This window comes from Hypanus sabinus, chromosome 14 (genome assembly GCF_030144855.1).
Source record: "Hypanus sabinus isolate sHypSab1 chromosome 14, sHypSab1.hap1, whole genome shotgun sequence".
Lineage (NCBI taxonomy): Eukaryota > Metazoa > Chordata > Chondrichthyes > Myliobatiformes > Dasyatidae > Hypanus > Hypanus sabinus.
This window is the reverse complement of record NC_082719.1, coordinates 45,474,487-45,490,147: the sequence shown is the minus strand read 5'-3', so window position 1 is coordinate 45,490,147 and position 15,661 is coordinate 45,474,487. Positions and strand designations below refer to the sequence as shown.

Sequence of the window (15,661 nt, the reverse complement as noted above, 5' to 3'; positions counted from 1 at the left end):
GACAAAACCAACTTTGATTGACCATCTGCTTTTGGCTTGTGAGGTGGGATAAGTTGAGCCTTGAAATGGAGCTTTCTGCATGTGCTGAACATACTCCCCACAGGCTGGGAGTTTAAGAATTTTAACAGATACAATGAAGAAACAGTCATATGTTTTAAAAGTCAGATTTGTGTGACCTGATGTTGTAAGCGATGATGCTTCAGTGCACCAATTGCTTCCTTTTAAGCAAAAGCAGCTGGGGTGCTTTGTGTGTTACTGCAAAGCACCCTGCTCAGTAATGGAGGGTGTGAATTCTTAACGGTGTCAACATAGTAGACTATTTGATTTTAAATAACATATGGCTTCTTGAGTATGGTTGGAGTGGATTTATCTAAGCGAATGAACAGTCTTGATTATGAGATTTGTGAGTGTCGAGAGGTGAGCCATTTGTCTTGGGAAGCCGAACTTGTGTCCCGTTCCTGAAACAAGTTGCGTTTGGTCCTGTTAAACTTTATCGTTTTTCCAAACTGTTTTGTTTTCCACGGAGATGCAAATAAAACTCGATGCTGTGCAGCCATCAGCAAATATTCACTCTTCCGTCCTTGTGAATGAGTGATGAAGAAGCTGAAGGTGGTGTGGCCTATGACACTAGCCTTAGAAACTCCAGCTGCTGCCCTGTGTTTCTCCCTATTGACACAGAGATTGTTGCAACTAGAAGGTGGGGTGATATTTGCTGACTCATGTGGTTGCATTTTGTAACAATATATGAATTTTCATTACCAATGATGCAACAGTCCCTTGTGGAGGCCTTGTTTTAAGTGTTGGGTATTTTCTGAATCATTCCCACTCATCTTGGTTGAAGTGTTGCGCAGGGTAGTGGAGAGGGTAGGCTTATGAATGGAACATCAAACAGTTTTGATTTGAGGGTGAGCTTTTTCATCCTGAACTGGAAGATGTCAGCAATTGTGGTAACATTTGCAGCATGGAGTACTCATCAGTGCTGTTCTATTTCAGGGAGTTTATCATTTAGCTTCAGTTCTTGTTCTAGTTGTATCTCTCTGATTCTGCAGGTTACTGAGGTTGTATGAAGCGTGAGTGTGTTTAGCGATGAACCCATAGTACGAAGCAAATAATTATTTGATACAAGGTTAGCAAAACCATTTAGCTAGTCTAGACAATTAGTCAGTCTGGAAAGTGGAAGTATTTGTAGAAGTTTTCTTGCTTTTGATGTTGTGGTGAACTACGTGTGCCTGTCTGGACATGCCCCCTGCTGACTGCTCCTGTGGCTCCTCCCACAGACCCCTGTATAAAGGCGATTGAGGCCTGGGCCCGGCCTCTCAGTCTCCAGGATGTAGTATGGTGGTCACTCACTGCTGGTTCCTTCTTCCAGTCAATAAAAGCCGATATCTCGCCTTTACGTCTCAGAGTGAATTAATGATGGTGCATCAGATATGCACCATCCATAATAAGAGTACAGTACTTAACACTAACGCTTCAATGCTAATAATTGTATCTTTGGGTGTATAGCTAACCTTGAAGTTTTCCATATTTTCTTCAAAAATTCATCGTGCTCTTTTGTCACAGGATCTGCATGCTGCTACTGTCAATCCTGACCCAAGTCTGAAAGAGTTTGAAGGGGCAACATTACGCTATGCTTCTCTGAAACTGAGGTATCGTAAAATAAGATAGTTTTTCCATCAGAAGCATTGATTTGGATTTTCTGTATTGCGGTACCTGTCTTCATGGTTTTGTACTGACATATTTCTATTGTTTTTGTAGAACAATACCACAGTCTGAGGAAGATGGTTCCTGCACTATCAACAGTGACCCAGAAGCAAAGGTCAGTGTTGGTGCATTGCCATTCTAATCTTCAAATTTGTGCCTTGCCTGGCGTTTTTAAAAAACAGTTGACCAGTCAATTGCTTCTCTTTATTTGTTGGTTTTCTTTTAGCAAAAGGGCAATTGGATATATCAGTTCTGTTACAGGTTCAGTGATTGCTAATGGACCAGATCTTGAACAATTGTTTCCAGTCGAGTGCCTGACCTTTCGCTTTTGCCTCCCAGAGGACACTGAGAGCCTGGTGGCCTCATTCTATGGTCATTCCACAAGGCAGCTATTTCTGACTGGTGACTAGGTTGCAGAAAACTAAAATCTTGCTTATGGCCTGCCCTTTTCATCTTCTGAGAACTTGTACTGTAATATCTACCCTTTTTAAGTAGCGCTAATTACCAGGGGCATTTGGAAACAGTTGAAAACTCTTCCAAGTCATTAAAATAAATCAAAAATATTACTTTAAAAAAATTAACTTTTCTTACATCTCTTTAATTGAAGCTTGCTAATCATGTTTGAATGAATGGGTGCCCTGAGTCCAGAGCAAGGGGTCAGACATACTGCCACCTATAGGGAACAGGCACAGTACTGTAGTCCAGAATACACTGACATAACACTGCTGGTTGGTACTTATGTGTGGAAATACTGGCTAGCTTTTGGTAATTGTTATTCTATTTTCTGTTGATGTGAGTTACCCAGCATTCATTCTTCTGTATTTTGTCACCTGCTGAGAGTTGAAATCTGCAATATAAGATGACCACCAAATTGCTTTCAAGTTAGAGAAAAAAAATAGTTATCTGGAGCTAAAATTTTACAAGGGAAACTGCTTTAGTTTTAAAAGCTCAGAAAATTTCAATCCCATATTGGCAGATGCTCTCTTAATCTCCTTTGAGAAAGGATATCTAAAGTTAATGTACATAATTTGTAAACAGCTTCCTAATATGGGACTAATCCTTCTTTGTAGCTGGATTGGAAATGAAGCCTTGATTTTGAGCAAGGATTGTTCTATGGTCGTCAATCTCTGAGTTGGTGATTATAAGCATTTGAAATGTTCCATTTAAGGTCTGGTATATGACTACTGTCATAAATGCTGTTTTATTAAGCGAATAACTGGAGAAAATGTATTATGGGAAGATTGATTTATTTTTTGCAAAGTTCAGATAATTTATTGAAGATTTTTTTTCATAAATCATATAAATATAAAGGCTCATTAGGAATGGATATAAATAATTAAGTACTGATGCAGGGCAAGTTATTTTTTGAAGTTCCACTACATCTACTTTATTGATGGTCCCTTATTTTCTCCATAACCTTGACTAAGTCAATGTGCCCTTCAGAAATCCCCAATAATTCTCAATGGCTAGTGTTTCCCTGTAATATGGTCTATTCCTGCTGAAATGAGTTCACCTATAATGCTGAGCACACGAAACGCTGGAGGAACTCAGCAGGTCAGGCAGCATCTATGGAAATGAATAAACAGTCTACGTTTCGGACCACGACCCTTTACCAGGACTGGAAACGAAGGGGAAGGATGCTGGATTAAGAGTGTGGGGGGAGGGGAAAGAGGACAAGCCAGAAGGTAAGTCCATGGTCAAAGAGTCACGGGGAGCAGGGGGAGAGGGCCTCACTGAACTCCCGTCGAGGAGAAGGTTTAAACTTCTTCAGGGTAAGACGTAGTGGAGCAGCAAATCAAAAGCACAAGATTCTGCAGATGCTGAAATCCAGTGCAGTGCACACAAGGTACCGGAGGTAGTGTGTGTTGCTCTGGATTTCCAGCATCTGCAGAATCTCTTGGGTTTATGATTTGTACCTATAATTTTTTTGGTGCCATTTTACTGGTGCAATCATTTTGTCCTAAGCTTCAGTAATATTAGTTACAATCTCTCTTTAAACAATACTTCCCACTGTTCATTTTCTACCAATTGTTACTACTATTTGAATATAAATTATCTTTTAATACAAGAAATTAAGTGCATGGTAATGCTCCCATTCATTTGCTTTCCTCTATAGCTCTCAGCTGTTGGCAGGCTTAGAGAATTATTGATAATATTTTGCCAGTCCATTAATTGCAACATATCAAAGGACATTAATGTCATCAGTCACACTGTCTTCCTCAGATGCCCTTGACCCCATTTATGTCTTTATATAGGTTATTCTTCCGGTCAGAGATCTCATTCTTGCATTCTTGCAGACCTGAGCATTATATACTCATAAGGGGATGATAGTTATGGGGGATTTCTGTATGCAGGTAGATTGAGAAAATCAGGACAAAATTTGTAGAATGCCTGTGAGACAGCTTTTTAGAGTAGCTTGTGGCTGAGCCCACTCAGGAAAGGCAATTCTGGATTGGGTGCTGTGTAATGAACCAGATTTGATTAGGGAGCCTTAGATAAAGGAACCTTCTTGAAAACTACTCCACCTCCCTTTCCCCTCCAAAACTGACTCCTACCTTAATGTCTTCCTTTCTTATGACTCAATATTGATTCCCTGCCAAATGTGAAACGGTAGCAATCGGTCATAAATTCTATTTGATGCACTTGATAAAGTATGTTTCATTGTTCATCGTATCTGAAGCCGCTGTCACATTAACCTTAATGTGTTTTCTAGAGCTGAACTGAATGTATTTGCCCTCAGCTAGTTCCATTTTAACCTGCCTGGCCATATGCAGAGAATCTCCCTCAGTGGCTTCTCTTTCTGTATCTATGCATCTGAATGTCCCCGGCTTTTATTTTGATCATATCTGGCTTCTTTTTTATGCACTGCCCTTAGTAACATTGTCTGAAAACATAATATTTTTCATATCTGTGTCGAGGTAATCCAGCTCCTCTTACAATATTCACCACCACCTCTCTCCATCCTCCCACTGCCTGTAGATTCTGACAGCTAGAAATGGAAAAAACAGAATTTGTCTCTGTCAAAATATTGGGAAGACCAGAGTCTTTGTCTTCCCAAGAAACTAGCATACATCTCCTTTCCCAAGTTATTAACAGCATCTTTCTTGCTGACGACAAAGGTTGAACATTTAGTGGGTGCTGCATTTAATCTTGATGAATGAGCTTGACCACCCACTTCCATCTCTGTAACTTTGTCATTTATCGTCTGCTTATTTGCTACTGTGGATACCCTTATCCATGCCTTTGTTACCACGGCACATCGATGATCCTCTGGTGCTGAAACGAGGTTATCCAAAACTCTTCCTCTTCAGATATTACCCTAGAGCTTGCTAGCCTGCATTGGCGTCCGTCCAGAAACACCGTGATTTTAGTATTCTTTTCCTTCACCTCAATGTGCTCCAGAATAAAATCCACCCCCAAAGTCTCTGTATTCCTCCAACACAGGTCTGTTGAGCACCCCTGATTTCAAAAATGCTCTGATCATTGAGTGTGCCTTCAACTGTGTGGACTCAAGTTCTAGAATTTATTCTGAAATCCTTATACTTTCTGTACTACATCAGCACTCTTCTTGATGCTGATTTTTGACCATTTTTTCTAATCATACCCTTGTATCTCCTTTGTGATTTCTACATTAAATTTATTTGATATCTTGCTTCTGATTCTGTCTGCTTCATCATCAGTGCTGTATAAATTCAGAACTTTACGTTTTTCAGTATTTCTGTTAGATGTGTCATTATGTTAAAAAGATATATCTTTTAGCAGTTATTTTTTCACAAGTGCTGATTTGATGTATGAAATCCAGCTATTGTTTCTTTTTATCTTGTTAGTGGTATATCTTTGATTTTATTACTATATATTACCAATTTTTATTTGCTATTCTTTCAATTTTCTATAGGAATGTTTTCTTTTTTCTGTCAGTTAATGTTCTCTTCTGTTTATTCCCATTTATGCAAATAATCTAATTATATTGCAGCAGAAATAAAATGAGGGTGCAGTTCTGGAAATATTGCAGAAAAAATCTTCCCACGACTTACATACTGTATAATAAACAATGAGAGTCAAAACTAAAAGACTTTCCAAGCCATTTTCTAAGGATTAAAAATACTCCTGAAATGTATGTTAATTATGTCTGCCTCATTAAAGCAAATCAGACCAAAGCTCTAAAATCCTGCTTACAGCTAATTGAAAATCATGATGGCAATTAGATAATAAGAGATGGAGGCTTCAGGAATGGGTCTGTCCTTTGTTACAGTAGAGTGCTTTGCTGCAAAAATGGGTGAAGCATTCGTATCGGTGATCAGCCAAAATGCCAAATGGATAATCATCTTGAGATTCCCACCATTTTCGGGTAATTTGATTGAATTCCACATGATAACAAGAAGTAACTGAAAGTACAGAATGCAGCAAAGGCTAATGGATCAAGCAATATTCTAACTATATCTGCAAAGGTTTGTTCTCTAGAATTAGCTGGGGTTTAAGCCAAGCTGTTTCAGTGCTGTTACTATAGTGGCTTCAACTTGATTGAGAGTTGGCCAGATATATCCTGTTGTAAATACTAAAAGCAAATCCAATCCAGCTAACGTTTGCCCAATTAGTCTACAGTCAGTAATTATCAAAGTGATAGAAGGATTTTTGCCAATGCAACAGAACACTTTTGAGCAGGCTTGAGCCTCGGCAATAGGATTCCTACTGTTAATTAATGTGTTACTCCATAATGATCATACACAAACATGCCTGGTTGCTGCTGTCCACTTACTCTGTACTTTGCCCTATAAGAGAAAACAAAGTGTGGAGTCTGGTGCCTCATGTTTGAATTTTGACACTTGTCATGATTGAATCATCAGCAGTGATTGCTGGCTGTATAATTATTGCAAGCTTAAGTTTTAGCTGTGCCAATGAAGAAGAGGAATGTGAAGGATTTAAAACGGAAGCAGCTGAAGATCTACCCAGTGCTTTGAAAAAGTACTTGTTTCACTTTGTAAATTGGTTAAGCAGGATGTAGAGGCATTAATTGCAGTAGTTGATTGGAAAAAATATCATTTGCAGGGCCATTTGGTTCTACCTTACTTTGTGCATGTACAAACTATACTGAATTTATGAAGAGCAGGATTTAGAGACTATTAGTTTCTGTTACTCAATACAGTATCCAACTCACATGACTACCGGTATTTAATCTGAACCATTTATTTTGGAATCACTTACGTACAACATGCTTAAATTGTTCTGGGGTTGGGACTCACAAACAAGAGAAAATCTGCAGATGCTGGAAATCCAAGCGACGCACACACAAAATGCTGGAGGAACTCAGTGGGCTAGGCCGCATCTATGAAAAAGAGTACAGTTGATGTTTCAGGCCATACCCTTTTTCCATAGATGCTGTTTGGCCTGCTGAGTTCCTCCAGCATTTTGTGTGTGTTACCCTGAGTATTCTTGTGTAGTTATTGACACCAGTTTTGAGGGAGGGTGAAATTAAGGGAGGGGAAACCTGGAGGGAAGGGAGGGACAGTGAGGGAGGATGGAAGAAGGTGTGGGCAAGAGCTGTTTGTATCTACACAAGTGTATGTGTGTGTACACACTGAGCCTATGGTGTAGAGTCTGGTATCCAGTTGGCTTGGACCACCTTGCCACTGGACCAAGACTTTGCTCTTTCAAGCCCTTGTAGTAAATGTGCAGTGACGTTCCTACCTTGAATGAAATCATGCACTGGCATTTTCCTGTCCTCAAAGAGCTGGAGTAGAAATCTCTAAGGAACTGCCTAAGAAGTAGGAGCAGGGACTGTGCTTTGAGCATGTGAGGTTTGAACAATGCTGGGTGCCTGAAGATGCAAAATAAGTTATGAAAGTTGTTTGATAGAAATGAATGAGTGATCAAATGAAAAACCGGTTTCCTTTAACAGCTGTTCTCCGGTTGGAGTAATAACTATTGCTATCCACTTGCAACATTGGCTGGATGCTTGAACAATAAAGGCAAATGAACAATATACTGACAATTCAATTGTTATCGAAGAGTATCAGAATTTTAACTGGAGAATTCTGCATGTGCTTTCCATTCCATATTCCCGCCACAGTGTCCACAACCTTGAACCAAACTGATCCATTAATATCAGATTGACTTCTTTCACTGGCAATTATCTTCAGGTTGAGCCAGACTCGGGTAGCTAGGGATACGTTTGTGAATATAAATATGGAACCTGTCAGTACTCCTGACTTCCACTTCCCTAATGATGCACGACTCCTGTCTTAGCCTCTGCACAACATCAGCATATCTTTTGTTACTCCGAATTGACCATTCCAGTTATCTTCTGTTTGACCTCCCATGTCCAGTAAGTTTAAACCAACTCTCAGCAGCCAATATTTTAACTCAATCTTAAAATGTTTTTCATCTTTTAATAAAGCTCATGTAACACACATTATTCTAGAGTATACAGATGAAAGTTCAGTTTTTATCACTGCAATATTGAAAGATCACAAATTCTTACAGAAGTTTGCAAAATCTCAAACTTTTTAATCTCATAAAATGTTTCCTTCATGTGACCTGATATTCTGCAGACATCTAGAGATCTTGGGAACATCCCACAATAAATGTAAATTAATAACATACACTTTTAAGTAAAGCTGTGTGTTCAAAGTTGGTGGCTAGGAAGCTGTCATTCATTCCTGGTGAAGATCGTGGCCTAGAGTGGTAATACACAGAATTTAATGTAAAGAGTCAAAATACACAGCATTCAAAATTTACATTCCACATGAGACAGTAGAAATGAAGATAGAATGTGAGTTATTGTTCTGCTTCCTTCTCTTGCTGACAGTACTCTTAATAGAATTACTGCAACTACAAGAGAAATGACAGCTGCAATACTTAGCTTATGACACCTGGGTCAGGTTGAACTAATCCCATCCAGGAGTATCATTTTCACATTTTATAGGTATGTGGACAATTCCTCACAGAGCCATTGGATTTCACACATTTATCGAGCATTCAGATACTTTGATTATTCAGATTGGTTTCAGCCAGGCTTAAAGGAAATTCTCTGAAAATGTGCCTTGATGCCTTATCTGAATTATTTATTTGTTTGTTTATTTATTTTGGCCCTTAAAGCTGTGCTGCCCAACAATCCCCTGACTAGACTAATCATGGGACAACTTAGAATGCCCAATTGAACTACTAACTGGTGTGAATTTGGACTGTGGGAGGAAACCAGAGTACCCAAAGGAAACCCACACGTTCACGGGGAGAAGGTACAAACTCCTTATGGGCAGTGGCAGGAATTGACCCTGGGTCACTGGGACTGTAAAGTGCTGTGCTAACCACTATGCTACTGTACTGCCCCATATAATAATTCTAATTATATGAAGGGAAAATTATCACCATGCCTCATTCTTGTTAATAGACACAGTGATCTTAGAAAATGCTAAAAATGCTCTGCAGAATCCTTTACTTGGGCATATAGGTCCTTCCACCCCTCCCCAACTCCTTTAATTCCCTCATTTTCAGCTATTCCTCGACAACATCTTCCAGTTCAGATGATAAAATTTTACTTGTAACTTCAGTCTTTGCCAATTTTATTTCAAAGGCTGTCTAATTGCCAAGATTAGTTATTTCTGTCTGTTTCAGTGTTAGAAGCCTTTCTGTGATCTCTGCACTGCCGTGGATGATGGAGGCTCACCCTGCAGCATCTAAAAAGACTCTTCCTATATGGGTGTAAGAAAAATGGAGGGTTAGATTGTTCTTGTATTGGTCAACACAATATTATGGGCCGAAGGGCTTGTATTGTACTGCTTTATTCTAAGTTCTACTTGTAGAATAACTTAAATACAACTAAACTATTTTGTAGTATATACTACTGGTAATAAGCTGCAAGGGTTGGATATGCTTTTCCAGTTTACTGATTTGGGCAAAAGCAACCGATGTAGTCTTGTTTGTGGGTTCAAGTCAATGGCAGCTAAGGAGAAAAATTGGCCGATTCATATCAGTGGCTATTCTTGACCACTGTATACAATGGTGCACTATTTTTCCATGAAGTCTACAGAAGACTTGGACATGTAATGAGCTATAATTTGGATGGTGTTCCAGCGTCTGCTTTTTATCTTGGGTATCTAGGTGTTTTACTTGTACTGTTTGGACCTGATTTGGGTTCAGTGTTTAAATTATTTTTCAATAGACAGAAATGGCTCTTCAGAAAATTTCACAGCCCCAAAGTAAGTTTGGGTTTTGACTTGAAAGTGAAGTCTCGTGGCCTACTTTAGCAAACGGAGAGAATGGCTACTTGGACTAATTATTGCAGGGATCACAGCATGTGTGCTTTACAGAAACTTACCAAATGAGATTACACAAAATAAAGTGTCTGTATTCTCTGAGATTCCCTTTATTTCATGTGATAGCAGTGAAAAATAAATGTAGCCATTTATGTCATTTCTCCAGGGGGGGTTTTGGATGTTGATAAATAGTTGAGAGCACATTGCAAAAAAAATTCTTCCCATATAACTGAGTGCACAGCCTGTGAAGTCAGGAAATTGGCTCCATCTGCTGGATTCTTTAATACAATGCACTATTGTTGTCTCTGTCTGGGGAAATGGCAGCCCAGAGTTTGAGAAGCATGCATCCATCAGTTTAAGTTAATTAGGCTAGCCCTTGCATGTTTGATTTCTAGAAAATGTGGGCTGAGAAAGGTGCGGCAAGAAATAGAAAGTTCTTGGGGCATGAATAAACTTTGCAGCCAACTGTGCCTTTAATCAGAATGAGCAAAGTTGTGTGTGTTTGTCATAAGTATAAAGTTGATGAAATAATTGTATGTAAATGAAGGGAAATAAAGTTTGATCAAGGGAGAGAGAATAGAGACTGGAAACGTTTTTAGTGCTTTTTATCTTGAATCTAACTTAATGCGGGAAAGAATGTAGTTTTAAACTTTTAGTGGTCAATTTTGAATATCAAAGAAATTGATGGTAAATAACATTTTACATTTGAGTGTACTTGCATTTGAATGACAACATAACATGACAAATTAATTTCATGCATACCATGGAAGTACAACTCCTTCACCCCAATAAGTGCATTTCACAGGTGACCAGCCAGAAGAATGGGACTTTAATAAAACTAACAACAAGGAGAACAGAGGCCAGTTTCTTCAGTGTTGGTACTGAACTTCATCTTCAACCTTGAAGTTCTGTGCTCCCTGCTACCATGTCTGCATGTCGCTTTCAGTTGCTCCTCTTTCCCTTCTAGTTTTTGGTGTTATTGATCAGGACTTAAATCCACAGCCACTTCTCTTTCTTAGCAAATGTCTCTGACTACAGTTGACTGCACTATTATTGGGAGACACAATACAAATTCATGGAACAACATCTTGTCTTCTATCTGGGCATGGACTTAATCTAATGTCTAGATAACATGCTCCTTTTCCTTGTTCATATAAGAAGCATGTCTGCCTGTCATTCTTTTCTCTTTTGCTGTCTTGCCTGGCTGGACTTGTCCTAATCTACCAAAGTTGCAAAGTAATTGCTTTATGTTTATGTTTTTAAGTTGAACTGATTACATAGCCTTAGCAGCTTGGCCTTGCTCCAGCAGTCACATGATATCACTCTACCAGACAAGTTCCCTCGATTTCACCCACCTTTCATTGCTACTTGGAGTAACATATTTATTTTTCTCAGGTCTGATGTGGGATATTTCATCTGAAAATGCTAAATGTTTCTCTTTGCACAGATGCAACCTGACTTGCTTAACTTTTACAACATTTTCCATTTTAGTTTGTTTTTTATCTTGTTGGCTTTGTTTTTCTTGCACCATTGTCCTGCCAGACAAATCCCACCTGCTCATCACTAACAACTCATTACACAGACCAAGAAGCTTATTATTAAATGGAAATTGCTGCCATTAAGTCAGCTTGATTCATCCTATCACAGATACTCCTTGGAAATAATTAAACAGGTATAAAAAGACAAACTACCATTTAACTGAGTAACATGTTATGTATTTAAATGAAATACAGAACAAATTAGAACACTGCCAATACTGCTACAGCACTATAAAACTGTGTATTAGATCGGTTGTGGAATTCATCCGGTGTAATCTGTTGTATTCTTTTGATCGACTGTAAATGAGCAAAATCAGCACAGACACCCAGTGCAGATAATGGACAGTCTAAAGAATTGCATCCTCCAAATCTTCATTTTCATTGTAACTTTAAAGATGATTGTTGCCTTCAAATTCTTCGTAGTACCTAACTTGTTGAACTAGTGAGATGGTTTTATTTCACTCCCCGCTGTTTCTGGTTTCTTCAGGCCTCAAGGCCTGAAACCATGGCAAGCAAAACAATTCTAAATTGTCTTACTGCTTATTTCTCACCAACTATCAGTGACAAAAATCACTGCTTTTTGAACGGAAATACACAACTGGCACTATTTAAAAACTGCTCTAAGCACGGTGTAGTGCCTAACAGCCACACAAGTACACATAAGTGATGCTTGTGTAACCCCCTGGGTCACCTCAGGCTCGCTCAGCTCGTTCTCGTCTAGGGGGAGCAGCCTTCGGCCCCGCCAAACTGGGTAATCAGCTGGTGTGGATGCTGTGTGATGTCCCCGCCTCGCCCAAAAACAGACAGTACACCATATGCGATTAAATGAGTACAATTTATAAAGGTTACTATAACTAAGTGATTAATAACGATACAGTATATATGAAGAAAAAAATAAAGAAAAGGCGCCAAACTTATCAAAGTCCAAACCACTTCGTGCACAACCGTTGGAGCTCAATTACTGAAGTCTTCTGGCCACCATTCGATCCTCTCCGAACTCCTCGACTCGCAGCTCAGGACCCTCCGACTTGGTCAACCAAGCACATCTAGCTTCATCTCCTCTCCTCGGAGTACCTCCTGGCCTTGGACCCCCACTTGGGGTCCGTTCCTCGCCCAGCTTACAGCATTGCGTCCTCTCTCTCACCCCCTCGTGCCGAACTCCCCAAAAGCCCGCCAACAATAGCTTAGACTCAGAAGAAGGAATAACATTAATCCCAATTGGTTTACAAAGGAATACAATTCTCGTTATCAGTAAATTTTAACCCAAACAAGCTTCCAGCACTCTCTCGCAACAAAGAAGCGTTCCTGCTTTTAACAGGACAAAGAAGCCATTTTGATTACATACACAGTAACAAAGAAAAAAGAAGAAACCCCCTTTACACTCTCCCCCACCAAATAAAAGTCATGTCCTCATGACTATTAAATAACTCGCCACCTTTCCTGCCAACACACCGTAACCCAAACACAAGCAGTGACATCTCCTCCCCACACAGTAAACCTCACACCCTGTTCCTCAGGCGCTACTTAGGCCAACTATCTGGGAGTTCCCTAACCCTTCTGAGACCTCCGTACATCCCCTCACCTAGACCCTTCAGGCTAGGACACAACTGGGGATACCTTGGACCCACTACCAATTCCTCTCTCAACCTCCCACTCATGCCCCACACTGCACACAGCTAACCCTCCCCGCTACACCTGACTCAATGGGAGAAGGGCCAAAGGTCTCTTCCTCAATCGAGGGAAAGTCAGCAAAAGGCAGCATGTACCACACATCCAGCACATCATCCATCAAATCTGTATTCTTCCTCATTTCTGCGATCGATCGATTCTGCTGTTTGATCTTCTCCAAACGGAAACACGTGGCCTGCACTGCTGTTGCAGTCTCTTCAGCTTCCTGTTCAGTATTCACGGCACTTCCCTCCAGCTTTTTCTTCCTCATGACTTCTTCCAGATCAACTTTCTCCAATCTCTCCGTCTTTATTTCAAACTTGATTCTGTAGAGACAGTCGCTCACGAGCTGTGACCTTCACCAGCCCTGGCACGTGTCCAAAAAACACTTTGACTCTGTAGTTCTCAGCCACTCCTGCAACAACCTCACTTCATATTCTCTTGAGGCAAATCCAAATACCAAGAGATCATCCACATACACCAAAACTCCAAACACCTCCACATCCCCTATGGTCTTCCACCTGCCCCGCAGGAAGGTTGCAAAGGCTCCAGATATGCCCTGTGGCATCTTTTCGGACCAGAAGTCTCCTAGGGAACTTATAACGGCCGTCTTCTCCTTATCGGCCCCACTCATCAGGATCTGGCAACATCCACTCCTCAGATCCAGCACCTTAAACCACGTCGCACCACTCAGACAGGCCATCGCCTCTTCGGCCCTCAGGGCCGTATTCTGGTCACTGACAGTGCACCTCTTCAGCGTAATATAATCCACACACACACTGCCTACGTCTTCCACAGCTGCAAGGGCCAGTCACCGCAACCTCTCTCTCTCCGAGGTGTCTTCAGCAGTCAACTCCCCCTCCCTCATGGTATTTCGCAGCGTCCACTAAGAGGGTCTCACCCTCAGATACTTCCCCCAGGCCGTACCGCCACTGGCTCTTGTTTGAATTCGGTATCGGCCCAATGCTGCTACACACGTCCGCACAAGCAGCTGGAAACTCTGGGTGCATCTCCAATGCCTCCAAACAGTGCTCACCCACCTCCTCCGGGCAGGTCCCCAAGCGCACCAACAGGATATTGGTTCTCTCCAGAACCGAAACGCTGCCCGTCTCAATAGTGTCCGGACACATCAGCATTAACGATTCATGAACCTCAGTCACCTCCACATTTGCCTCTAAGAACTCCATTTTCACTGACCAACAACCGTCGTCTGGATAATCACCGGCACTGGTACCCCAAATCTTCAGTGTCTTCAATGTCGTCAAGGGTAAATGCTTCCAATAACGGTTATAAAACAAACCGTACAGCAACTTAACCGGCGCCCCAGTGCTGAGGATGGCTTTAACTTGACTTCCATCCATCCGTAACAACACCTGTGCGCATGGCCCCTCTAAGCCTTCAGGAATAGGGTCTGTTCCTTTCGGGAGTTCCTTGGTACATTGCTGGGAACGTGCTCCCCCAGAGACCCCAAGCCGCTCCCCCACTGGGCCTCCTCTAAGTTTCCCGATTCCTCTCGGATCAACGGAACAACTGATCCCCTTGACAGATCCCCTAGGCACCGCAAGCAATTTATCTGCCCCCTAGCCAAAAGGGATACCCTAAAAACTTCCCACCAATCTCCTGCCACGGATATGATAAACCCCCCCAGCTGTGGCATTTGACTTCCAGTCGAACCACACGCATTTTCCCACACTTTCCCAGAACTGGCAGCTGTCACTTCAAGGAAATTGTGCCCGACAGTCCTAACAACGTCATCAGCCCACCTACTCAAACTTTCAACCAATCCCTGTCGCTTTCCCTCAGCCAAGCACTGCCACTCACCCAACACACACGCAGTGATAACCAGCAATCGCAAAGGCACACCAGCTCTTCGCCGCAGACATAATCTAAAGAGGGTGATCGCACAGCTTCCACAGAAATCAATCCCGGACGAGCCCCCACAATGTAACCCCCTGGGTCGCGTCAGGCTCGCTCAGCTCATTCTCGTTTAGGGAGAGCAGCCTTCGGCCCCACCAAACTGGATAATCAGCTGGTGTGGATGCTGTGTGATGTCCCCGCCTCGCCCCAAAACAGACAGTACACCATAAGCGATTAAATGAGTACAATTTATAAAGGTTACTATAACTAAGTGATTAACAACGATACAGTATATATGAAGAGAAAAAATAAAGAAAAGGTGCCAAACGTATCAAAGGCCAAACCACTTTGTGCACAACTGTTGGAGCTCAATTACTGAAGTCTTCTGGCCACCATTCGATCCCCTCCGAACTCCTCGACTCGCAGCTCAGGACCATCCGAAGTGGTCAACCCTCACATCTAGCTTCATCTCCTCTCCTCGGAGTACCTCCTGGCCTCGGACCCCCACTTGGGGTCCGTTCCTCGCCCAGCTTACAGCATTGCGTCCTCTCTCTCACCCCCTCGCGCCGAACTCCCCAAAAGCCCGCCAACAATAGCTCAGACTCAGAAGAAGGAACAACATTAATCCCAATTGGTTTACAA

The 15,661-nt window shown here is 41.5% G+C and overlaps 1 protein-coding gene across 6 annotated transcripts in view; it reads left to right on the top strand.

Moving 5' to 3' along the window:
• The window catches only part of apbb2b (amyloid beta (A4) precursor protein-binding, family B, member 2b), a 265,174-nt gene that overhangs the window by 133,400 nt on the left and 116,113 nt on the right, over positions 1-15,661 (top strand). For all 6 annotated transcript variants that reach the window (XM_059989082.1, XM_059989079.1, XM_059989083.1 and 3 more), the window contains 2 exons: positions 1,564-1,649; positions 1,759-1,819. In XM_059989082.1, the coding sequence (XP_059845065.1) occupies positions 1,564-1,649; positions 1,759-1,819 (147 nt within the window). The remainder of the gene's footprint in view (positions 1-1,563; positions 1,650-1,758; positions 1,820-15,661) is intronic.